At 40.5% G+C, this 27500-nt stretch overlaps 1 protein-coding gene across 1 annotated transcript in view; it reads right to left on the bottom strand.

The window, feature by feature from the left end:
- Nucleotides 1–2386: 2386 nt before the first annotated feature.
- LOC137644170 (3-hydroxyisobutyrate dehydrogenase, mitochondrial-like) overlaps nucleotides 2387–27500 on the bottom strand; it is a 25930-nt gene continuing 816 nt past the window's right edge. The window contains exons 2-9 of the mRNA XM_068377165.1: nucleotides 24066–24204; nucleotides 15833–15924; nucleotides 12191–12369; nucleotides 9288–9409; nucleotides 7426–7636; nucleotides 5828–5954; nucleotides 4694–4795; nucleotides 2387–3784 (exon numbers count right to left, since the gene is read on the bottom strand). Of these exons, the coding sequence (XP_068233266.1) occupies nucleotides 3698–3784; nucleotides 4694–4795; nucleotides 5828–5954; nucleotides 7426–7636; nucleotides 9288–9409; nucleotides 12191–12369; nucleotides 15833–15924; nucleotides 24066–24141 (996 nt within the window). The 5' untranslated portion in view covers nucleotides 24142–24204 and the 3' untranslated portion in view covers nucleotides 2387–3697. The remainder of the gene's footprint in view (nucleotides 3785–4693; nucleotides 4796–5827; nucleotides 5955–7425; nucleotides 7637–9287; nucleotides 9410–12190; nucleotides 12370–15832; nucleotides 15925–24065; nucleotides 24205–27500) is intronic.

The following is a 27500-nucleotide window of genomic DNA, read 5'->3' as shown; positions in this document are numbered from 1 at the left end:
GGAGTTGATCAACACAGGCTTATAACTTTCTCTTACTAGGAATTTTTTAATTATATAACTAAGGTATTTACACCGCGAGCAGTATTCAATATTGGGGCCAATTATATAGATACCATTGATCTACATGTCTTTAATTGTATCTTTATATTTATTTAACAAAAGAGTTCCTATTAGGGTACCTTGTTTAAAGGTTTGAAGGCCGCTCATGAATAGCAGAGGCAAGGGACAGTGACATTGCCCTATCTAGCAGGAGAACACCCTAGAGATTGAACATATATCATATGATCAGTGCCCAAGCCCCCTCTCCACCCAAGCTAGGCCCAGCCAGGGAGGGCCAGGTAATGGCTGCTGAGGCCTCAACAGGTAGACTTATAGGTTCCCTCAAACCCCCCATCCTTAGCTCACAAGGATGGTAAGGTTGCAGGCACTAATGGCACTGAGACTGAGCGGGACTCGAAACCCCGACTGGCACACACCAGGTAGAGACGTTACCAATCAGGCCACAACAACCCTTTAGTTGAGAGGTTCCCTCAAGAGGAGTAAGAGCCCTCTCTTTGTGTTGACAGGCAAAAAATTTGTCACCTTTTAAAAGAAAGGCTCCCATGAAATTGCTACCACTGAAGGGGTAATTCTTGCTGAATGTCAGTGGCTCTTCTTCAGAGTGGACCTTTTTTCAAAGACTGATTGAGAAGCAAGCTTGAGATGGTACTGTATCGGGAGCCTCCTTCCTCTCTCTGTTTTTCTACCTTGTCTGATCTTATAACTGACTGGAGAAAGTCTTTCAAGGAAAGCGATTGTTTCTGTACGAAGTGGAGAAATTACTGTACTTCATACAGTCTTGCCTTCTCCATCATAAAGCTCAATGCTACACTGTACTCTAGAAGTTATATTCCAGTTGTGACTAGATTGTGGAACAATCTTCCTAACCTGGAGGTTGAATCGGTGGAACTTCAGAATTTCAAACTTGTGGCAATGTTTTTATGTTGAACATGTTTACATGTTTATCTTATTGGGCTGCTTTCTGTGTTAGAGCCCTAGCTAGTAGCATTCTGCTTTTCCAACTATGGTTGAAGTTAGCTAATAATGATAATAATAATGATAATGGACCATTCATTCTCAAGACAAAAGTGATCTGAAATATCACATAGTAAGCAAATAAAAAATGGCTAACGCTTATCAATTTTGATGAAAACTGACTTCCAACTATTGGTTACCATTATGGTATAGTTATATAAAGATCTTGACTATAATATCTTCCTTGGCTTAGTTACAGTACAGGTATTTCATTGTTCCTATTATTCTAATATCCATGTTCAAGTTAAAGAGATATTCCTTGTTAACCCTTTTACCCCCAAAGGACGTACTGGTACGTTTCACAAAAGCCATCCCTTTACCCCCATGGATGTACCGGTATGTCCTTGCAAAAATACGCTATAAAGTTTTTTTTTCATATTTCTTATAATTTTTTGAGAAAATTCAGGCATTTTCCAAGAGAATGAGACCAACCTGACCTCTCAATGACAAAAATTAAGGCTGTTAGAGCAATTTTAAAAAAAATATACTGCAAAATGTGCTGGGAAAAAAACAACCCCTTGGGGGTTAAGGGTTGGAAATTTCCAAATAACCTGGGGGTAAAAGGGTTAACAGTAATTTTGCATATCGTCACCCTCATAAAATAACTGCCTAAGTCATTTTCTCCACTTGTTGGGAACTCAAAAAAAAACCTTCTCATTTCCTAATACTTTATATCATTGTCTTGAGTTTCAATTCACAAATTCTTAGCAGAGGAATTTGTGAATTAGAATTTGTTAATTGAAGCTCAATACAATGATATAAAGATGTAGTAAATGAGAAAGTTTTTTTTTATTTTCCAACAAGTGGAGAAAATGACTTAGGCAGTTAGTTTATGAGAGTGACGATATACAACTTTCTCTAGCCATACTGAATATCTAAGGTAAAACTGTGCTCATAATAATGACGATATATGGTCAGGTCAATATGTATAATAGTGATAATCATCACATTTCCTTACCAAAATACATCTAGATGAAGGTCATACCTTTGAAAATATTATTAGGATAATAATAATACATAAATATCGTATCAAAATTTTGCTTTAATAAAATTTCCGAGAAATTCTACGTCTAAAAACTACATTTGTTACAAAGCATCAGTCCATTAAGCTACCCAGGTACAGAATATACGCACAGAAAGACTACTCTAAAATTAAAAGGGGCTACTGCATGAAAGATATAAAGACCTTACAATAAGTAATACAATGTGAAGAAAACCCATTAATACCATAATTAGAAAAAAATGAGTAATAACATCTTGATCGTTATATGACCATATTTTACAACCTATAAAAATTATTAATTTTTTAAGAAAGAATGAAAAATGTTGGGAAAAATTGAAGCATTACAATATTTGTATTATCATTTAGCTGTTTCAAACTAGAAAGCACTCTGAGCCGATACCTCCACCAACCTCTGGATCTGCATTCCATTCTCGACTAATTGACTACTACTCCACAAAATTCTTTTGAAATCCATGAGTAAATTCTTATAGATGGAGTCAGTTGAAAAAATTAATAATGGTGATGAGTATCAAAAGTAACATGTAATCTATTTCAATAGAACTTGTTGCATTCAAGTCAAAGTACCAACCCAATGTACTGTAAAATATTGATAAAGATACGGGTAGTTTGTAGCGCTACGGCCAAGCGTCCTAATTTGCTTATTATCGCTCCGACTGTTATCTTGTATAGAATAAAATCGTTTGGAAATGGTCTACGGATCTTAAATATGTGCTTAAACGCAGACTTTTATGTTTTTTGCCGAAAACCCTAAATTACCTGAAAATTTGTGGCTTGAGTTCTTACTCCAGCCAGGAATCTTCTCGCTCCCGTAGTAGGTAAGGGGGGGGGGGTCTGGGGGGGCGAAGCCCCCCTGGGTAAGGATACGGCTTTTAGCATAGGTTAGGTGGGTTTTTTAAGTTAGCTTTTCCCGCCAAAATCGTTTTTAGAACGACGGCCACAGTTCAGAATATTCCAGTTTTCTACGAACTCGATTTTAGAATGATGGCCACAGTCCACCCCACTTTATAATATTCCCATTTTCTATGAATGAAAACGGATCTGGCCGTCACCCTACAAAGGCTCCAAAGATACAAAGCTATCTTTGGATAAAGTCCAGCTCCATTACCGCATTTCTCTTTATCCCCACACTTCAAGATATATTGTTGTCCAAATGCTAACTAGAAATGTTAAAAGTTGGTACAAACCTACTGTAGTGACCTCTACCCTTCACATGACATTTGTACTCTAGGTAGGGCAGTGAAACGCTATTAAAAATTCATTAAATATAGCTTGTCTTCTTTATTTGATGTCACAACACCCTCAATATGAATTAGTTAATATGGTTAACAGTGAGGTATTAGGTGGTATAGTAATATGGCATTGCCAAGAGCTTTTCATACACATTTACACATTATACAATGTAAACTCACATGAGCGAGCTGTCCTAAAAAATTATGCATGTCCTAGAAGACTTAGAAAAGTTACAAAGAGGAACACTAAAGGTAAAATATAGTTCACAGAGGGTAACTAACTTTGGTATACAAAAGATCATTTTTGACAGGACTACAACTTAGCCTTGCTTCCACAGCATCTACATCTATTGTAAATCTGAAATACTGTTTAAGATTTCTTTTCTTCTTGGAGTAATTTGAATATGCTTGAAAAATCTTTCTCTGCAAGGCCAGAATTGCACATAACACGATATATCTGAAAAGACAAAAAATTACAAGTTTATTTCAGCAAAGCCATCACAGAAAATTGTTATAACAAAACACAATGATAGGGAAATGGCTTAAACATTTCACAACTTAAAAAAAAAGAAGTTTCAAAGACGCTCACACTAGATAAGACTCTCACAATAGATGATGCTTCTACGAGTGGCGTTACAGAGAGTGAAAGAATCAGACAATGAGCAAGGGGGAGGGGTTGGGTTCTGGAGGTGATGCAAGGTAAAATGTTGGTAAAAAAAAAACACGAGCACTGCGTGATTGGTTTCTGCACATTGCGTTACAGATTCATTTGTACTTGTCCACTAAAAATGCCTATGCAGTGTAAATCTTTGCTCGCAGACCGATGCAATACTCGTAACCAAATTCAGATTTCTATGATCGTATTCAAAGTTACTCGTAACGTTGGGTACTACTGTATGTCATTAAATGAAAGGATATAGAAGGCAATGCAATTAATGACAGCCTCATCCAGATTAAAATGATAACGTAACCTGTCAAACTAGATCCATAACCCATTTACATGCACACTTTTGCTTGCAAAGACAAGGGATTCAATAAATTCAGCTAATAACTTGAAGAAAACAACATGCAGTGTCTAAGAATCTTAGGTATTAAACATCCACAGTCATATACGTTGTATATATATAAAATACAGCAGCTTTCGCACTTTTTACAAGGTGCCTCCTCAGCTGAAGAGGTACTTTGTAAAAAGTGCGAAAGCTACTGTATTTCTTAAATATACAGTACAACGTATATGAAGAAGCCCCTTGTAAAAAGTGCAAAAGCTCCTGTGTTTTTTTGAATTACAATGTATATAACTGTGGGTTTTTAATACCCAAAATTCAGCTAATATTAACAGTGCTTAGAAAAATCTGCATTACTGTACCTGATGAGCCAAAGAACCGAGAGGTGTTGGTGAAAACGTTTTAGTTGCTGCATCTTGTGCTAGGCCAAGGTCTTTAGTCATCAGTGCCGTACCAAAGCCTCCCTGATAAAAGAAAAGAGCAGTTGCAATCATTATGTAATTGGTTATAATAATTACTATGACACATATGATAAAACTTATTATTAAGTTACAATGAACTCCCTAAGAGAACAGAAATGTTCTACTTTAAGAACTATCCTTCCATCACAACATAGTTCTCTACCTTCTCTGCCCCATATTAGCTCTTAGATTTTTTTTGGCACTAGACATCTCTTTCTTGCAAATATACTGAATATCTAAGACACAATATGATACAACTGAAAACAATACTGAGTTCCCCCTCTTCATCTTGTCCACGGCATCTACATGGCCACATTATCAGTCAGTCAAGAATTTTTTTTCGCAAAACAAAATCAAAATCACTGGCCTCACTTTGTCCCTTTTTTGAGAATCAGCTTTTTTTATTAGAAAAAAAATACTATCTTTAATTTAAAGGTTTAAAGGTCACTCATAAATGGCAGAGGCAAAGGACAGTGACATTGCCCTATCAAGCAGGACAATGCCCTAGAGACTGACCATATATATACATATGATCAGTGCCCAAACCCCCTCTCCATCCAAGCTAGGACCAAGGAGGGCTAGGCAATGGCTGCTGATGACTCAGCAGATAGACCTATAAGCTCCCCCAAAACCCCCCAACTTTAGCTCACAAGATTGGTAAGGTCGCAGTGACCAAAGAAACTGCAGTAACGAGTTTGAGCGGGACTCGAACCCCAGTCTAGCGTTCATCAGTCTGGGACGTTACCACATCGGCCACCATAACCCTAAAGCCCTGTCCGCACGATCGAGCATGCCCGTCGGGCAAACAGTGATACCAGGCACAATAGTTAGTGAAAATGAGGGTTGATGACGTCAGAAGCGGGAGAACTAAAGGCAGGGATGTGGCAACAGTGTATGATGCCAGATCATGCCTGTGGTTTTCCCGCTTCTGACGTCATTAGCCCTCATTCTTACTAACTATTGTGGTCTGGCATCACTGTTTGTCCGTCAGGCATGCACGATCGTGTGGGCAGGGCTTTAGACTATAAAACTAACCTCATAATTATTAGATGAAGGTACATTTTCAAAAACACCAGGCACAGGATTATAGGTGTCCATAGCCCAGCACCGTCCTGTACTTGTGCTCAGAACACCCGCAAGTAGTTTGGGATCCAAACCAAGCCTGTAATGGAAAAAAGAATTAACGAAAGTCTTATTAGTTATTGTAGTCTTTGTCATTTTTTTTTACTCTGAAAGAAATTAACGAAAGTCTTATTCGTAATTACTATATAGTCTTTGTCATTTTTTTACCGTTATTAATTTTTTTTTTTTTTTTTTTGTACCAATCGTTTAATTCTTTCAAGTTCCTTTGAGTGATAGGTTTCTTTTCCTTAAGAAACTAAATAATTTATTGCAACTGAAGAAAAATTTTATAAAATTAAGGCATTTTGTGATATTTTTTTTTTTTTTTTTAAAGATTAACACCATCTACATGTTTCTTACTTTTACAATCCCAAAACATAACTATCTTACATTACGAAGGGGATTTAATGCTCTCTCAGTGTGGCTGAACCTTCCAGCCCAAAAACAATACTAGATAATCACAAAATAGTATTACTTACAGTACAGTTCTGAAACATGGCAACCCTCTTCTCATACAATATCCTCTTATTCTTATTATTATTATTATTATTATTATTATTATTATTATTGGGTTAAAAGTAATGGCTGCATCGGCAGAGTTTATTTTCTTATCCAATTTTTCTATTTTCCGGATAATTCTCTTCTCTAGAGCGCTGCAATCAGCCAGCAGACTTGAAAAATTCATCAGTCAGGTGAATGACAAAATCGGGAAGACTTCTCAAGTATATTCTCACAAAATACAAGTAAAACTTTTGGTACAAAATAGTAAAAACTACGTGTTTCGAGGAAGGACTTATCCTCGAAACGCGTCGTAGTTTTTACTATTTTGTACCAAAAGTTTTACTTGTATTTTGTGAGAATATACTTGAAAAGTCTTCCCAATTTTGTCATTCACCTGACTGATGAATTTTTTAAGTCTGCTGGCTGATTGCAGCGCTCTAGAGAAGAGAATTATCCGGAAAATAGAAAAATTGGATAAGAAAATAAACTCTGCCGATGCAGCCATTACTTTTAACTCAACCTGCCTGAAAGAGGGTCTCCTACCACGATATTATTATTATTATTATTATTATTATTATTATTATTAATTGCTAAGCTACAACCCTAGTTGGAAAAGCAGAATGCTATAAGCCCAGGGGCTCCAACAGGGAAAATAGCCCAGTGAGGAAAGGAAACAAGGAAAATAAATATTTAAAAACAATAACATTAAAATAAATATCTCCTACATAAACTATAAACACAAAACAAGAGGGAGAGAAATAAGATAGAATAGTGTGCCCAAGTGTACCCTCAAGCAAGAGAACTCTAACCCAAGACAGTGGAAGACCATGGTGTGTCGTCGTCCTCCTAAAAGAGCTGCTTACTATAGCTAAAGATTCTCTTCTACCCTTACCAAGAGAAATGCACATAAAAGTTTTATGAGGCAAATAAAGTAAACAGAGAAATTTTTTTAAGTTTCTTATTAGTGATTAAAACAATAAGGTATATACAATAAAAAATAATTTACTAACCTCATGCCCAAATTCATAGTCTCAGCTGAGCCAATCATGGTAATAGCCAATAACATGTTATTGCATATTTTGACAGCCTGTCCATTTCCAACAGACCCACAGTATACAATATTCTTTCCCATATCAGAAAGTAGTTCTCTAGCTGCCTCAAATTCCCTCTTGTCACCTCCGACCATAAAAGTTAGTGTGCCTCCTTTAGCAGCATTCACACCTGTATGAAAGGAAAATAATGAAGCAAAAATGTGCTTAACCCTTTTACCCTCAATGGATGTACTGATACGTTTCACAAAACGCATGCCTTTACCCCCATGGACGTACTAGTACGTTTCACAAAACTCATCCCTTTACCCCCAATGGACGTACTGGCACGTTTCACAAAACTCATCCCTTTACCCCCATGGACGTACTGGTACGTTTCACAAAACTCATCCCTTTACCCCCATGGACGTACTGGTACGTTTCACAAAACTCATCCCTTTACCCCCATGGACGTACTGGTACGTTTCACAAAACTCATCCCTTTACCCCCAATGGACGTACTGGTACGTTTCACAAAACTCATCCCTTTACCCCCAATGGACGTACTGGTACGTTTCACAAAACTCATCCCTTTACCCCCATGGACGTAGTGGTACGTTTCACAAAACTCGTCCCTTTACCCCCAATGGACGTACTGGTACGTTTCACAAAACTCATCCCCTTACCCCCAATGGACGTACTGGTACGTTTCACAAAACTCGTCCATTTACCCCCATGGACGTACTGGTACGTTTCACAAAACTCATCCCTTTACCCCCAATGGATGTACTGGTACGTTTCACAAAACTCATCCCTTTACCTCCATGGACGTACTGGTACGTTTCACAAAACTCATCCCTTTACCCCCATGGACGTACCGGTACGCTTCACAAAACTCATCCCTTTACCCCCATGTACGTACCAGTACGACCTTGCAAAAAAACTGCTATTTACATTTTTTTAGCATATTTTTTATAACTTTAGGAGAAACTTCAGGCATTTTCCAAAATAATGAGACCAACCTGACCTCTCTATGAGGAAAATTAATGCTGTTAGCGCAATTTGAAAAAAAAAATATATTGCAAAATGTGCTTGAAAAATAAAACGCCTGGGGGTTAAGGGTTGGAAAGTTCAAAATAGCTTGGGGGTAAAAGGGTTAAATGCTAACTATGAATCTTTATGTAAGCAGCAGCTCTAAAAATGTAATCCCACTAATATCAAGGCAGCTAAAGTGTTCTTTGTGCTAATAAAAATTATGAAAATGTTACTTCCATTCAATTGCAAAACAGCATTTACTACTTAACCAATAGGAATTTATTACAATCTTCACTAATTTACAAGAATGTCCACATCAACCCTTCCATTAAGAATGAAAACATGATGTTTCTGACCAAAAAAAGCTTTTAACCCTTTTACCCCCAAGCTATTTGGAACTTTCCAACCCTTAACCCCCGGGCATTTTCTTTTTCAAGCACATTTTCTAATATATTTTTTTTTAAATTGCTCTAACAGCCTTAATTTTTGTCATAGAGAGGTCAGGTAGGTCTCATTCTTTTGGAAAAGGCCTGAAGTTTCTTATAAAGTTATTAAAAATATGCAAAAAAAATGTAAATAGCAGTTTTTTTGCAAGGACGTACCGGTACGTCCATGGGGGTAAAGGGATGAGTTTTGTGAAACGTACCAGTAAGTCCATTGGGAGTAAAAGGGTTAAACTATACCAGCTCTTTTGTTTACTCCTCAAAATAGTCAAAAATTCCAAATAATAAGAGTACAGTATAAATTTTAAGTAAATATTGCTGCACAAGTATACCATTCACAAATTACAAAACAGAAAATCTCTGTACCTCCTGATACAGGCGCATCCATAAACACTGCACCCTTTTTGAGTGCCAGAGCTGCCACTTCTTTGGACACATTAGGGTCAATGGTACTGCTATCAATGAGCAAGGTCCCAGGTTGAACGGTCCTGTATACCAATGGATGCAAATAGTAAATTCGGAAATCTTAAAGTCACAGTTATTGTTATTATTATTATTATTATTATTATTATTTATATTACAAGTCCTGTACACCAATAGATCAAAATAGTAAATTTGGAAATCTTAAAAGTTAGTTATTATTATTATTATTATTATTCACACATAGCCTACATATACCAAGGCACTTCCCCCAATTTTGGGGGGTAGCCGACGTCAAACAAATGAAACAAAAAAAGGGAGTCACTCTCCCCCCAGCTCCACCTCTTTGATGTCTCACAGGAATATAATACAGGAGAGGGGGTTCCCAGCCCCCTTCGTCCCGTCCCTTTTAGTCGCCTCTTACGACACGCAGGGATAAGTTGGCGCTATTCTAATTGTTTTTATTACTAAGCTACAACCCTAGTTGGAAAAGCAGGATGCTATAAGCCCAAAGGCTCCAACAGGGAAATATAGCCCAGTGAGGAAAGGAAGTAAATAAAATATAAGAGAAGTAATTAACAATTAGAATAAAGTGGTCTAAGAACAGTAACAACATTGAACAGATCTCTCGCATATAAACTATAAAAAGACTTATGTCAGCTGTTCAACATAAAAACATTTGCTGCAAGTTCGAACTTTTGAAGTTATTGACTTGAAGAGTTTGCATAGCATTGCATTTCAAAATAACTATCTTTTACAAGTTGAATATTGTCCAAATTTTCCATGGCCATAATATGATGCCATTACATGAAAAAAAATTCTCTCATACCCATCTATCTATTACTCTTATAGGTAATACAAAAAGAAAGTTAATGAGAATACTAATTCCCTAAGCACTATAATGTGGCTAACAATTTCAATATTTTTCTTATAAACCTCTGTGGATCCGGTGACGACTTGGATGTCATCCTTTTATGTACCGTAACCATAAGAGTTATAGAAAATTTATTCAGGTTTCTAATTCAATTTTCAGTTTCATTATATCTTAATTCCATTGTCAGTTATGCAACGAAACGTTATCATAAGTAGGTTGACGTATGACGTCATTGCTCACTGGCTTAAGGTCATTACTCCGACAGATTTTGTCGCGGCTGGAATTACCAAAGGAATAATATTACTGTTATTAAACTTGGTAGTTGTATCATAATGTGCAGTAATACTCAATTGGCAGTCATGTAAGAAGATTGTTACTTAAGGGTCCATTCTGATCTGCCTCAGGGAATAATGTCAATGGAGACAGAACCTTGGCCATATTCTCCAACCGACCAACAAGGACATCAGAGAGGTCTTCTACTTTCCTTACCCAAAGGACAAGTTTTCAGTATTTGGAAAATTAAACCTTAAATTAGCCAAAAGTAAAAGATATGGCTGTGATCTCAAGAAGCTTTAGCGGTATTATTTTATGGTCTTGCTCTTATGGAAATGAGCAGCCACAGAAGAAATTGGTAGTTATCTATAGGATTCATCCCAATATGTTGGTTAAAACCAAGATTTCCTTTTGTACCTCATCTTAGGTAACTACCTCTGTGGATGACAGTAATATGAGGGCTCAGGGAGAAAGTGATAGAAGTCTCCATGTAGCGCCTCCTGACTTGAAGGAATAATATTAGTGTGGGACAAATAGTTGTCCCCCATATAAGTGTCTTTAATTTGCCTTTAGTAACAAAAAAAGATAGTAGGGGACATCTATGGGTTTAGAGAACGGAGCCATTAGATTCCCTTCTAGGCACCCTGCTTGCCAGTTCTTTTAATATATGCACCACTGCTATGATAAAGAAATCCAAACCTTTGGGGTGTTTCTCTGGCTTTACGTGAATGGCCCCAAAACTAATGTAATTTGTAAAGAATAGAACGCATAATGCTAACATAGAATAGCTGTTACTATTATCTGATAGAGCATATACAGTAATACAAAGGTTACTTGAAAGCAATGTTTTTCACTGTTGGTGGTACAACAGAAGTCTTAAGATATACACTGAGTGCTATCTAATACCTTCTAAGTGAGAAGGGGAGACAAAATGATGCCCGTATGAGAAACTAATGATTAAAAGTCAACCTGTCACTAGCTATGATAGGTTAACAGATAGACTGTTTCAAGAGGAACAGCATACATACAGTCATGTAAAGATACTTACTAAAGATCCAAAAAGAAAAATAAATTTAACAGCAAACTTGAGAAAGTAATTCAATTATGTAAATAAATGAAGAATAGTTCTAAATTTAATGACTTAGGACCAAACCAAATCCAAATTTTGGGGAATAAGAGGAGCGGAGAGAGGAAAGGTCCCCTTTTGTTCCTTTGTTTGATGTTGGCTAACCCCCAAAATTCGGTGAAGTGCCTTGGTAGATAAATAGCGAATACTTTGGTCATAATTCCAATATAAAATTAGTTTCACAACAGGATAGTAGCACTAGTCATTTTTTGGAATGTGTCTGGAGACTGCTACTAAGGCAGATGAGGCTATCATAAGTAAAGAGATTGTTCTGGTGAAAAAATAAAAGACAGAACCTTGTTACAAACTACAAGGGAAGGACTAAGAGTTACCACTAGTATGAGTAACTAGTATATCTATCCTAGCAGGTTCATAATTATGGGACTTGAAGTTCCTTGACATTTGAAAGCACTTGTACGCATCTCTAAATATGGAACCAGTAATTACAGTAAGAGTTTTTTTTCCATCATTAGTAACAGTAGCTATGGCCTTCATAAAGCTATGACTCCTACGCATAAATTATGTATCAACAGCAAATACACTACTGTATACATTACAATATACAAAATTACTTACTTGAAAATGCCATTTTCTCCAGTATAGCAATTAAGTACATGCTGTGAGTTTGGTAGCATTGTTACTATTCGGTCAGCTTTACTTGCAACCTCTGCTGGAGATGGTGCAGCACTTCCTCCTACGTCTTGGATATTTTCCATTGCTTCGGGATTAACATCATATGCAACTAGACTATGACCCTGTTTTATAATGTAGAATCAGTCATTAAAAGCTTTCTTACATTTCTTATTCTGAAACATTTAAACTACAAATCATACATACATACATATACCAAGGCACTTCCCCCAATTTTTTTTGGGGGGTAGCCGACATCAACATATGAAACAAAACAAAAAAGGGGACCTCTACTCTCTCCGTTCCTCCCAGCCTAACAAGGGACTCGACCGAGTTCAGCTGGTACTGCTAGGGTGCCACAGCCCACCCTCCCACATTATCCACCACAGATGAAGCTTCATAATGCTGAATCCCCTACTGCTGCTACCTCCGCGGTCATCTAAGGCATCGGAGGAAGCAGCAGGGCCTACCGGGACTGCGTCACAATCGCTCGCCATTCATTCCTATTTCTAGCACGCTCTCTTGCCCCTCTCACATCTATCCTCCTATCACCCAGAGCTTCCTTCACTCCATCCATCCACCCAAACCTTGGCCTTCCTCTTGTACTTCTCCCATCAACTCTTGCATTCATCACCTTCTTTAGTAGACAGCCATTTTCCATTCTCTCAACATGGCCAAACCACCTCAACACATTCATATCCACTCTAGCTGCTAACTCATTTCTTACACCAGTTCTCACTCTCACCACTTCGTTCCTAACCCTATCTACTCGAGATACACCAGCCATACTCCTTAGACACTTCATCTCAAACACATTCAATTTCTGTCTCTCCATCACTTTCATTCCCCACAACTCCGATCCATACATCACAGTTGGTACAATCACTTTCTCATATAGAACTCTCTTTACATTCATGCCCAACCCTCTATTTTTTACTACTCCCTTAACTGCCCCCAACACTTTGCAACCTTCATTCACTCTCTGACGTACATCTGCTTCCACTCCACCATTTGCTGCAACAGACCCCAAGTACTTAAACTGATCCACCTCCTCAAGTAACTCTCCATTCAACATGACATTCAACCTTGCACCACCTTCCCTTCTCGTACATCTTATAACCTTACTCTTACCCACATTAACTCTCAATTTCCTTCTCTCACACACTCTTCCAAATTCTGTCACTAATCGGCCAAGCTTCTCTTCTGTGTCTGCAACCAGTACAGTATCATCCGCAAACAACAACTGATTTACCTCCCATTCATGGTCATTCTCATCTACCAGTTTTAATCCTCGTCCAAGCACTCGAGCATTCACCCCTCTCACCACTCCATCAACAGACAAGTTAAACAACCACAGCGACATCACACATCCCTGTCTCAGCCCCACTCTCACCGGAAACCAATCACTCACTTCATTTCCTATCCTAACACATGCTTTAATACCTTTGTAGAAACTTTTCACTGCTTGCAACAACTTTCCACCAACTCCATATAACCTCATCACATTCCACATTGCTTCCCTATCAACTCTATCATACACTTTCTCCAGATCCATAAACGCAACATACATCTCCTTACCTTTTGCTAAATATTTCTCGCATATCTGCCTTACTGTAAAAATCTGATTCATACAACCCCTACCTCTTCTAAAACTACAAATGAATTATATAATTCCACAAACCACAAAAGTATATTTTGTAATAAGAGCTTGATCACCACAAAGTACCAAGTTTGATTTCCATTAACCCAAAAAAAATACAGTTGTTGGGTAAGATGAATTTTGGTCACTTAGTGGGCACTGAGGGTGTTTGTCTTTTTCTTAGATAGGGACTGGAAATTATCTGGCTTCCTCTTCAGCATTGCAGGAGACAAACTAATCTCTTAGAACAATAACAGTTTACTTCCTTCCTAATTACACTGATAAAGTTGAAGGCAAAGTTGCATCACTTAAGACAAACAAGGAGGTAAAAATGGTAAGAAATTACTTTTTGAGACTTTATCAAAGACTGAGACAATCTCAAAAGCAGAAGGCTAGTATAATGCTTCCCTCTGACCAGTGGCTCATGTCAAGAATAAACAGAGTCCAAGGATGAAGCACACTCCCTCAGTGAATCTTAAGGCCAACTGTCACTGCCCAGCTTCTTTTGATTTGCTTTCTTTTGATTTGCTGTTGGGTCAGGATACATCTTGGGAGTAGAAGAAAGAAGCTTGCTCTTTGCACTGTCATCATGTAAGGATAAAAGATCAAGGTTACTCGCATAACTTTATCTCTCTTAACCACCAAAGAGATTATGGTCACAGCTGGAGATGGTGGTTATAGTCACAGATATAGATGGTTGTCCTGGAATGGTGATGATCACTGTCTTAGGGTATGATGATATTAAGGTGGTCATGTCTCTTACTTATGGATGTAACCTCTGAAGAGAAGACTAAAGGAACATATTGGTCTGGTGACAAGAAGTCACAGGGCAAACATAGGTGGCTATATCCAGAGAGCCAAATCCCTTGTAGCTGTTTCATTAACATCACGGCATCACAGGACCATCCACATTTGAAGTGGTTATAGTTGAAACTTCTTCCATTGGTGGTAAAGTTGGAGCAATAATCCCTGAAGAGAAGCGAACACTGCAGGAACAAAATGGTAGAGTAACACTATCGTTTACCTCAACTGAGGCTGCACAAGCTTCTTCAATAATAAAATAAGTTTTCTTCAAATGGGCCCCATACGGGTCTTTATAAGCAGGAACATTATCTGCTGGGAGGATATAAAGCAGAAGAAGATGAACTGGTCGGCCAGTCAGCAGGCAATACTTAAGTCAAATTCAACAAGCCTGTCACTCTGGTTAATAGCCATAATTGCCAAGTTACCGAGGTTACTTTTCCGTAGCAGTTAATAAAACGGGAATAAAAACCTGCGCAAACATTGAAATCACACATTGGAAATAAGTAAACGATACAAAATCTAAATTCTCAAGAATGATCAAAACTTAACAGCACATACCAAGGTGGTAATATAGAGACAAAACCAGCAACTGGGAATTAAATTAGCTGCTAAATGCAGAAATCATTCAATAATAATGAATGCATTTAAGTAAACAGGGCTGAAATAAAGATGATTAATTAGAAAAAAAAGTTATATGGATCAGCCATAAGCATTAGTATAGAAATTTTCTATGAATTATACACCTTGAAAACCATGACTAGAGCTGTTACTTAGCACATTCTCAAAGTGGGTAATTATTGTTTGAGACACCTGGGAACATCATACCTTAAACATAAGCTAATACAGCATATGATTTATGGGGCTGTGATGATAAATATTGTTTATTTTTGTATACATAATCATAATTAAAAAATAAACTATGAAAAGCAGCTAGATCACTAACTAAAATAGGTTAAGTGCTTATTACAACATGAAATTCAATACGTCTGAAGATTTTTAAACGTCTGAAGATTTCAAAAGTTCCCACAAAGTATTTAAACTTCCCAAACCCAACTCCTACCCTCAAGTCAGAGATGTTGGCTTAAACAATCACATACAGTATACCTAAAAGCTAAGAGGTAAAATGAAAGGTTTTTATTACATACCTTATGTACTAAATTGGCAGCCATAGGTCCTCCCATGTTTCCAAGCCCAATAAAACCGACTTTAGCATGAGGACAGTAGCACTTTGGACTTGCTGAGGAGAAATGCAATTGTTCACTGAAAGCAACTAATAGGATTACAAGCTATGACATTTTGCACTTCTAGCTGCATTAATGCAGTAGAAAACTTTGCTTTACATTTAGACTTGAATGATCCAATAAGGAAGGCATGGGAAGCTCCAAGGGGGAGGCAGAGAATTAGATGTTGAGATAAGGTGAAGGATGATATGGAGAGAAGAGGTTCGGTGGAAGAGGATGCTTTAGATATAAGGCATTGGAGAGAGAGCATCAAGCAACTGACCTCTTAATGTAGAGATAGCAGAGAATCAGATGGAGAGATACGGTGAAGGATGAGATGGAGAGAAGAGGTTTGGTGGAAAAGGATGCTTTGGATATAAGACTTTGGAGAAAGAGCATCAAGCAAACGACCCGTTAATGTAGGGATAATGGTGGGGAAGAAGACGAAGACAACTAAGAGTTTCAAAGTGGAATTACTCTAAAAGGCCCAATGGGGAGGCAGATAATTAAATGGCAAGATAAGGTGAAGGATGAAATGGAGAGAAGAGGTTTGGCGGAGGAGGATGTCTTTGATCGAAGGCATTGGAGAGGGCGCATCAGGCAACCGACCCTTTAATGTAGGGATAACAGAGAATCAGATGGAGAGGTAATGTGAAGGATATGGAGAGAAGAGGTTTGGCGGAAGAGGATGCCTTTGGTAGAAGGCATAGGAGAGGGCGCATAAGGCAACCGACCCCTTAATGTAGGGATAACGGCGGGGAAGACGACGACTAAGACTTTCAAAGGGGAATTACTCTAAAAGCCCCAATGCACATTCTAATACCTCTATCTAGGATTACATTTAACTCTTTCATTTTGAATTGACAAGAGTATCTTTGTTAGCCTCAACCCAGTTTAGACTAACAAATTAAATCATAAAATCGTAACAAGAGATATGTTATTTTCATTAGTAAAATAAATTTTTGAATATACTTACCCGATAATCATGTAGCTGTCAACTCCGTTGCCCGACAGAATTCTACGGGAGGGATACGCCAGCTATCACTATACTAGAAGGGGATGTACTCACCAGCGCCACCTGTGGCCAGGTACTGCAGTACTTCTTGTTGACACCACCTCAATTTTTCCTCGGTCCACTGGTTCTCTATGGGGAGGAAGGGTGGGTCAATTAAATCATGATTATCGGGTAAGTATATTCAAAAATTTATTTTACTAATGAAAATAACATTTTTCAATATTAAACTTACCCGATAATCATGTAGCTGATTCACACCCAGGGGGGTGGGTGAAAACCAGTGTACATGACTAAAGGATAGCTAAGTATCCCGTATTTCATATAATCAGTTATTCAGAATAACAATGAAATAATAAGTACCTGGTAAGGAAGTCGACTTGAACCGTTACTCTGCCTTTAATAAGTTCGTCTTCCTTACTGAGCGCAGCGTTCCTCTTAGGAGGCTGAATCAACTCTAAGGTGCTAAAGTATACAGGGCTGCAACCCATACTAAAGGACCTCTACACAACCTCTAACCCAGGCGCTTCTCAAGAATGAATTGACCACCCGCCAAATCAAAAAAGGATGCGGAAGGCTTCTTAGCCTACCGTAACAACCCAAAAAACAACAATAAAAGCATTCAAGAGAAAGGTTAAAAAAGGTTATGGGATTAAGGGAATGTAGTGGCTGAGCCCTCACCTACTACTGCACTCGCTGCTACGAATGGTCCCAGGGTGTAGCAGTTCTCGTAAAGAGACTGGACATCTTTAAGATAAAATGATGCAAACACTGACTTGCTCCTCCAATAAGTTGCATCCATAATGCTCTGCAGAGAACGGTTCTTATTAAAGGCCATCGAAGTGGCTACGGCTCTCACTTCGTGGGTCCTTACCTTCAGCAAAGCAAGGTCTTCATCCTTCATGTGAGAATGGGCTTCTCTAATCAGAAGCCTTATATAATACGAAACTCCGTTTTTGGACATGGGCATCGAAGGTTTCTTGATTGCACACCATAAGGCTTCTGACTGTCCTCGTATAGGTTTTGACCTATTAAGATAATATTTCAGAGCTCTGACAGGGCAAAGAACTCTTTCTAGCTCGTTACCCACCATGTTGGAAAGGCTAGGAATTTCAAACGATCTAGGCCAAGGACGTGAAGGACGTTCATTCTTAGCTAAAAATCCGAGCTGTAAAGAACATGTTGCAGATTCGGATGTGAACCCAATGTTCTTGCTGAAGGCGTGAACCTCACTAACTCTCTTAGCTGTTGCAAGGCAGACGAGGAAAAGAGTCTTGAGGGTAAGGTCCTTGAAGGAAGCTGACTGGAGAGGTTCGAACCTAGGAGACATAAGGAACCTTAAGACTACGTCTAGATTCCAGCCTGGAGTGGATAAACGACGTTCTTTAGAAGTCTCGAAAGATTTAAGGATGTCTTGAAGGTCCTTGTTGGAAGAAAGGTCCAAACCTCTGTGGCGGAGAACTGAAGCCAACATACTTCTGTACCCTTTAATCGTAGGAGCCGAAAGGGATCTCTCATTCCTTAGATGTAATAGGAAGTCAGCTATTTGGGTTACAGAGGTATTGGTAGAGGAAACTGCATTGGCTCTACACCAGCTTCGGAAGACTTCCCATTTGGATTGGTAGACTCTACGAGTGGATACCCTCCTTGCTCTGGCAATCGCTCTGGCTGCCTCCTTCGAAAAGCCTCTTGCTCTAGCGAATCTTTCGACAGTCTGAAGGCAGTCAGACAAAGAGCGTGGAGGTTTGGGTGTACCTTGTCTACGTGAGGTTGACGTAGAAGGTCCACTCTTAGAGGGAGAGTCCTGGGAACGTCGACCAGCCATTGTAGTACCTCTGTGAACCATTCTCTTGCAGGCCAAAGGGGAGCAACCAGCGTCAGCCGTGTCCCTTCGTGCGAGACGAACTTCTGAATGACTCTGTTGATGATCTTGAACGGTGGGAATGCGTAAAGGTCGAGATGGGACCAATTCAGCAGAAAAGCATCCACATGAACTGCTGCTGGGTCTGGAACTGGGGAACAGTACAACGGAAGCCTCTTGGTCATGGAGGTGGCAAACAGATCTATCGTAGGTTGACCCCACAAGGTCCAAAGTCTGTTGCACACGCTCTTGTGAAGGGTCCATTCCGTGGGGATGACTTGATCTTTTCTGCTTAGGCGATCTGCTGAGACGTTCATGTTGCCCTGAATGAACCTCGTTACTAGAGTGAGGTTTAGACTTCTTGACCAAATGAGGAGGTCCCTTGCTATATCGTACAGGTTCCTCGAATGGGTCCCTCCCTGCTTGGAGATGTAAGCCAAGGCTGTGGTGTTGTCGGAGTTCACCTCCACCACCTTGCCTAGCAGGAGGGACTTGAAGTTCATAAGGGCCATATGAACTGCCAGCAGCTCCTTGCAGTTGATGTGGAGCGTTTCCTGTTCCCTGTTCCATGTTCCCGAGCATTCCTGTCCGTTCAAGGTCGCGCCCCAGCCCGAGTCTGATGCATCCGAGAAGAGATGAAGATTGGGGGTCTGAATCGCTAACGATAGGCCCTCCTTGAGAAGGAGGTTGGTCTTCCACCACAAGAGAGTGGTCTTCATCTCTTTGGTGACAGGAATAGAGACTGCTTCGAGCGTCAAATCCTTGTCCCAATGAGCTGCTAGATGGAATTGGAGAGGGCGGAGGTGGAGTCTCCCTAACTCGACGAACAGGGCTAACGATGACAGGGTCCCTGTTAGACTCATCCACTGTCTCACCGAGCAACTGTTCCTCTTCAGCATGCTCAGGATGCATTCTAGGGCTTGGCTTATCCTTGGGGCCGATGGAAAAGCCCGAAAATCCTGACTCCGAATCTCCATTCCCAGGTAAACTATGGATTGGGAGGGAATGAGCTGGGACTTTTCTAAGTTGACTAATAGACCCAGTTCCTTGATCAAGTCCAAAGTCCAGTTGAGACTCTCCAGACAGCGACGACTCGTGGAGGCTCTCAACAGCCAGTCATCTAAATAAAGGGAGGCTCTGATGTCCGATAAGTGGAGGAATTTTGCAATATTCCTCATCAGATGCGTAAACACCATAGGAGCTGTGCTTAGGCCAAAACACAGGGCTTGGAATTGGTACACAACCTTTCCAAAAACGAATCTCAGGAAAGGTTGGGAGTCTGGATGAATAGGAACGTGAAAGTAAGCATCTTTCAGATCCAACGAGACCATCCAGTCCTCCTGCCTGACCGCTGCTAGGACCGACTTCGTCGTCTCCATAGTGAACGTCTGCTTGGTGACATAAGCATTGAGCGCGCTGACGTCCAGCACCGGTCTCCAACCTCCTGTCTTCTTGGCCACCAGAAAGAGACGGTTGTAGAAGCCCGGGGATTGATGGTCCCGGACTATAACCACTGCCTTCTTCTGTAACAGGAGCGACACCTCCTGGTGCAACGCTAGCCTCTTGTCCTTTTCCTTGTAGTTGGGAGAGAGGTTGATGGGAGAAGTGGTCAGAGGGGGTTTGCGGCAGAATGGTATCCTGTAACCCTCCCTTAGCCACCTGACAGACTGGGCGTCTGCACCTCTCCTTTCCCAAGCTTGCCAGAAGGTCTTGAGTCTGGCTCCTACTGCTGTCTGGAGAGGAGGAGAGTCAGTGTTTGCCTTTTGAAGTCTTGGGACCTTTCCTAGACCTGCTCCTGGAAGAGTCTGGACGGGAGCTTCCTCGACTGGGGGCTCTGCCACGAAAGGGCGGAATAAACCTTGTAGCAGGAGTATCAGCCACTGGGGTGCAGTAAGTCCTGGGAACTGAGGGAGCAACCTTAGCCTTACGAGCTGAAGAGGCCACAAGATCATGAGTGTCCTTCTGAATCAGGGCCGCAGACAAATCCTTGATAAGCTCTTCGGGGAACAAGAACTTAGAAAGCGGAGCAAAAAGGAGTTGAGACCTTTGACAAGGTGTGATGCTGGAAGAAAGAAAAGTGCAAAGTTGCTCCCTTTTCTTAAGAACTCCTGAAACAAACATTGAAGCAAGCTCGCCGGACCCATCCCGAATTGCTTTATCCATGCAGGACATTATAAGCATGGCTGAGTCCTTGTCCGCAGGGGAGGTCTTCTTGCTCAGGGCCCCCAGGCACCAGCCGAGAAAATTGAAAATCTCAAAGGCACGAAATACACCCTTTAAGAAGTGGTCTAAGTCGGAAAAGGTCCAGCAGACCTTAGAGCGCCTCATCGCTGATCTACGAGGAGAGTCGACCAAACTTGAGAAATCAGCCTGGGCAGAGGCAGGGACTCCCAAGCCTGGTTCCTCTCCTGTGGCATACCATACGCCCGCCTTAGAAGTGAGCTTAGTAGGTGGGAACATAAAAGAAGTCTTCCCTAGTTGCTGTTTGGACTGCAACCAATCCCCTAATATTCTTAAAGCTCTCTTAGAGGATCTAGCAGAGACGAGCTTAGTATAGGCTGACTTAACCGGTTGCATGCCCAGCGAAAACTCAGATGGAGGAGAGCGGGGGGTAGCAGAAACAAAATGGTCCGGGTATACCTCTCTGAAAAGAGCCAGGACCTTACGAAAGTCAATGGGTAGAGGAGAAGACTTGGGTTCCTCCACGTCCGAAGAGGGATCTAGGTGCGCAGCTTCCTCCTCAGAAACCTCATCACCAGAGTGTAGCGAAGTGAGAGGTAAAGTAACAGCGGTATGCTGAACAGCAGAATCTGAACAAGCGGGTGCATAAACACTTGTGGTTTCATCCTCAAGTCTCTGTTGCTGAGTTAAAACCTGAGGTTCAGGCTGCAAAGACTGGTCAAGAAGAGTGGAGGAAGGTAGGCGCATGGGTTGAGGTGGCTGACTCCTAGCATGAGCTTCCTGTCTCAAGAGTTGCGCTTGCTGCAAGGGTTGCGGATGCGCAGTAGCAGGTTCCTGAGGAACGAGTTGAGGTTCCTGAGGTGTGAGCTGCGAGAGTTGAGGTAGCGGCTGCGCAGAACGCAGTTCCTGTCTCGCGAGTTGAGGTTCCTGAGGTGCTAGCCTTAAGAGTTGAGGCTCTTGCCTTGAGGAGAGTTGAGGTCGCTGCAGCGAGAGCTGAGGTGGCTGCCTCATGGATGGAAGAGGTTGTCGTACCTCAAGAGGTTGTTGCCTCGATGGTCTAACCGCAAGAGGAAGAGGAGGAAGTAAAGCATAAGACTCCTGCTCCCATTGTTGAGGTTGCCTTAAGGAAGGCTGAGGTTGCTGCACACCGCTGGTAACTGGCAACTCAGAACGCGGTAAGGTAGCCTGAGGAACCTCAACTTCGTACGCCTGGCAGACTGGACTGCGGTGAGGCGGAGCGCTCGCAGGAGGAGGTGCAACCTTCTCAGCCTGAAACTCACGCATTAAGACCGCAAGCTGCGACTGCATGGACTGCAGCAAAGTCATCTTGGGATCAGCAGACGCTAAGGTCTGCTGAGGCAAAGCCTTAACAGAAGATGAGGTCTGTTGAGGTATCGCCTTACCTCTCTTAGGAGGTGTACAGTCACCTGATGACAGCGGAGAGTCAGAGCTAATCCAATGACTGCATCCGGGTTGTTGAACTCTTGAGGTCTGGACTTTACGTTTAAGAGGTCTTGAGACCTGAGTCCAGCGTTTCCTCCCCGATATTTCTTCTGCAGACGAGTAAAAGACGGGCTCAATCGTCTGCGGGTGGGAGTGACGGTCTCTGTAAGACACGCCCGCAACCACCGAGGATACTTCTGTGCGCCGATCAAGGCCTGCCGAACCCTTTTGCCCTTCGACATTGCTTCTCCCCTGGGCTTGGGAGCTTGCAAGAGGTCCCGGACTGGGAGGACGACTGGCACGCACAGAAGTACCCTCACGCACAACACTGACACTGACACTAGCACTCGGCACCGCACTGACACTAGCACTTGGCACAACACTGGCACTATCACCTCCCACTGCACTTTTGACCTTAAGTTCTTTGACGTCTGCCAAAAGAGACTTATGGTCACTAACCACCGATTCCACTTTGTCACCTAAAGCCTGAATGGCACGCAAAACAACTGACATATCAGGCTGAGCACAAATAGTAGGTTCGGGGGTAGCCACTACAGGGGGAGGAAAAGGTTGAGGATCATGAGGTGAGGAAAAAAGCGAAGAGCGAGAAGAACTCCTCCTAACTCTCTCTCTCTCTAACTTGGTTGAATATTTAAGGAATCGAACAAATTCAAGTTCCGAAAGTCCGGCGCATTCCTCACATCGATCTTCCAACTGACAGGGTCTTTCCCTACAGTCAGAACAAGCGGTGTGAGGATCAACCGAGGCCTTCGGAATACGCCTATTACAAGACCTACATCGTCTATGGGGAGGGGCTTGTGAAAGGTCAGACATCTTGAAGCAAAGAGCAAGTCAAGGGGGATTCCAAATCAAGCAAAAGATCGTTAACCATTAATCAAAACCAAATAAAAGCTATCTAAGCTAATTAGAAAAGTTTCCAGTATAGCGAAAGCTGAAATCTTAGAGAAATACTTCACCAAAAACCGTGAACAATACTCCAAAATCATAAGCGTATCCAAGAACGTCTTGCCGGAAGCACGACAGAGGAAAAATTGAGGTGGTGTCAACAAGAAGTACTGCAGTACCTGGCCACAGGTGGCGCTGGTGAGTACACCCCCTTCTAGTATAGTGATAGCTGGCGTATCCCTCCCGTAGAATTCTGTCGGGCAACGGAGTTGACAGCTACATGATTATCGGGTAAGTTTAATATTGAAAATTGATTATTTAGTATTATGTCTATTCATTTAATGTGTAGTCACTCATACAGAATTATGAATCTGCCCATTTATTTGTTACTACAGTGTTGTACGTACTAATTGTGAATACTGTATCACGATTACAATAAAATACTGTACTACTTTATTAAATTTGCACGCCTCCTTTAGAGTAATCAAATTTACAAGTAACCTATGAATGTTAATGATTAACTAGACAAAAATTTCAGTAACAAACCCAAGAAGAACTAAGAGGGGTACGAGCACCTCATCTTAATTGATTCTTAGAGAATTGGGATATAAAATATGGTGAAGACTTTGGGCTGCTAAGTAGATGAAAGTTTTTGCAGCGGACGGGGAAAGAGAGACTGCAAAGAACCCAGTGTAATATCTGTAGTATTCTGCGTAAAACACACGACTGGCACTAACCATTTGAAAAATACTTACAAGAAAAGCTGCGGTAGAAACTGCTTGTGTTCCCTTTTCTTAGGGCAGGTAATAGTGTCGATTTAAAAAAAGCCATAATTTTGTCAGATCTTCAAGGCGATTGAAATGTTACTTCATTGAATAATGCCGAGTTCCTAATCTGGAAATAAAATTAATCGTGAAAGTACAGTGCAGTACATATAAACAGCACTTTAAGATTACTAATACCAACACTATCTATAATAAAGCACATTGCTGTACAATGAATGGATGTAATTTTTAACAATACACTCCAAACTATATTGTACAGTACTGTAGAGTATTTAATTTTATTTTTTCATACAACTCCCAAATCTTTTACTGCATAAAAAAGCACTGAGTTTTGATTGTCCTGTTTTTTCTGTACTAATTAAAGTTTCATTGTCATATGATAAATTAAATCCAGTGAATATTCACATAATAAAATGTTGGCCACATATTTGTAATTTTCTGTCTACATGAAAGACATTGCAGTAAAAGACTGTACTTAGAGCCTGTGTGCATAGAAGTCACAAAGGGGGAGACCATGTATAATGAATAATCCTGATGCGCGTAAGCGTCAAGTCCTGGCACACATATGCATTAGGGGTAGTAAAGGTAAAAGACCGTATGCATAGCCTATGAGCGTCGATCTCAGGTGCGCGTGGAAGGCAGTATGTTCCAAACCAGTACACATGGGATGTATACATATTGACTCCTAATGTACATGGATTCCCTTGGGGACTACCTTCAGATTGAGATAAGCAGGAGCAGCACATACAGATATTTCTTCCTATTAGTACTGTGCAGGCAAAGTCTTAGCTCATGCCTATTCCCCCTCTCTCTCTGTAAAGAGAAAGAGAGTGATAGTCCATTTGACTGACAGTACATTCTTGGTGCAGAACTCTCCCATGGGGAGAGCAACGGTAGGAGTTACTTGTTTGCAATTCCTATCGACCAGACTTCCTAGGTTTCTTCAATGATATCTTCCACACGCTCTTCTTCAGAAGTTACGCCGAAGATGAGGCAGGGGAGAAAGAAGAGCTTGGAGTTCATCTTATCCGGAGATGTGCAGGCCAATAACAATGCTCTCATGGGGAAGAACCACAACAGCATAGCCAGGTGATGCATCTTGAGCACCTTCTAAGATCGAAAGACACTGAAGGAAAGAAGAGAGGTGCCCCTCCCGTTTACACAAGGTGGCGGCTGGAACTCTCATCCAAGGAAAATGAACTTCCATAGGATCAAGTTGTTGTTGTGTAGCCCTACATACGTACAGTACACACATAGACACGAGGGATAGAACAGCAAAAAGAAATGCTGCCCAACAGAAATAAGTAAATAGCAGAGAAAACTGTAACACAAAGTTATCAAGAAACACTGCATATCCTTAGCTTCTATTATTATCCCTCAAACACTACTGTACTGTCTGCAAGACCATTTATTCACTCAAAGAAAAGCTAAAGATCAAAAGGGCCAGATGAGGACGCAGAGAAGCACATCTGTACTCTGCAGCTGGCAAAGTCAAAGTGAAGGTTCTGCTACCCTGTAGTTGGGTGAAGCTTACCTGCCACCTGTCAGGTACTATTGGTACCTCGTTAAAAGTTTAAACTCATTCCAGCTTTGCTAAAGGTCATATATACTCCTACTATAGGTTGAAGGTTTGTATTGTGTAGGAACAAATATGGGTCAAGAAATGTTTTAAAAAAAAAATTTAACATTGCTGCTATGCATGCAAGTGCAATAATCTTGATGCATTTAAATAAGAAACCAAACTTAAGTTCAGTCTCTACATACTTTAAGAAGTAATCCGTTCCACAATAAATGGCCCATCTGCCAAAAACTATATTCATTAGGCAAATAGATGTGTGACCTGTTAGCCATACTTCCAAACCTTATGAAGAGTATGTTAACCTGTACAATATTAAATTAGAAGCAGGAGCAGCTCCAAAGTCAGTTGGGGATGATAACCTAGGATGGAAGGAATTTTTAGTTTTCTATGTCTGACACTAGATTAGGTTCATTTGGGGGTGCAGGGGGCCAAACTTTTCCTGGCACATCACATTAAGTAATGCCTCTATCACAGCCAAACATGCACTCTGAGAATTTATTCAATTTCTATGTTTTAGGAACACAGAAAAAAATCCATGGGCCTCATAGCCTGCAGCTGTACAACACATTTCCCTCTGTACTGGTTTGTCATTTCCTTTAAGATTTCTTTCCTCTGCTGCGTGCGCTTAGCATTAAATATCTGTTATAGTTATCTCTTATCATAACTTCTGCTTTTTCTTTTGTTTATTTTTACTTTTGTGTTAGATTTCTCTAGCAAAAGCTATAACTGTTTCCTGTTGCTAAATCTAAAAAAGAAATATTAAGCTTTATCGTCACTGTATGATGTAACTAGTACTGTACTCGGTGGGCTCCTAAAATGGCAAAGAGCACTCACATTAAATGGAATTTCTGGAGCCTTTGTAGTTTGTTGGGACAGACTGGGTGTAAAATTTTATAAGTTACAACAGAAAAGCCACTTTTTAAAAGAGGAAACAAATACAAGAACACCATGTAACCTAACCTATGAACCACATCCTTACCTAGATACCTACCTACCAGCCCCGTTAGACTGCCGTATTCTTTGCCTACCCCAAGACTAAGTCTGTGTTCGCTGCAATCCCAACTGGCTTTACTAATGGCAAGGTGACACTAAATTGTAAAACTAGCTTCGTGTCGTATATCAAACCAAATTAAACAACAACTTCCCCATAAGAAAATTTGTTTGGCAAGTAATAAAGTTTACACCTGTCCCAACGAACTATAATCACACCGTATTTCTTAGCCATATGCGCAGTTGTGCTCATTCGACTTATAAATTTCCCGACAAATTAGATGGTTTTCAAAATCATTGTATATCGATCTAGTAAGTACTTACCCAGGGAATTTATAACATTCTGAGGAGCCTTTGTATATCAGCGGCCAGTTCCTCATGTGTTGATTAAAAATGGACCCAAACTTTCCCCCCTAACCTAACCTACAAGCCGTGTCCTTACCTACATACCTAACGGGGGGGGCCGTTCCGCCCTTACACTCCCATATTCTAAGTTAGCCATAATAATACATACAGGTGGGCACTGTCATACATACACCCCCATTCTGAACAGTGTTTATTCTATACAATTTTCCGATAAAGTTGAAAATAAGGTGGCCGTTATCATACATACATCCCGTAACTTTAGGCAGGATAAGGTTAGAACATGCAGTATAATTATCCAAGCATCTTTTAACTTTATATGTATTTTAAGATTTTTTTTATATGTATTTTAAGATTGTTACATGCCATACAAATGGAATATGTATTATCTCAATTGTTTTAAGTGTGATTCACGTACATCAGTCATTTCTAACTGGTGTCAAACAGTCGTTTTGAGGTTAAACATTGGGACA

This window comes from Palaemon carinicauda, chromosome 7 (genome assembly GCF_036898095.1).
Source record: "Palaemon carinicauda isolate YSFRI2023 chromosome 7, ASM3689809v2, whole genome shotgun sequence".
Classification (NCBI taxonomy): Eukaryota; Metazoa; Arthropoda; class Malacostraca; order Decapoda; family Palaemonidae; genus Palaemon; species Palaemon carinicauda.
This window is presented reverse-complemented; position numbering and strand designations above follow the sequence as displayed.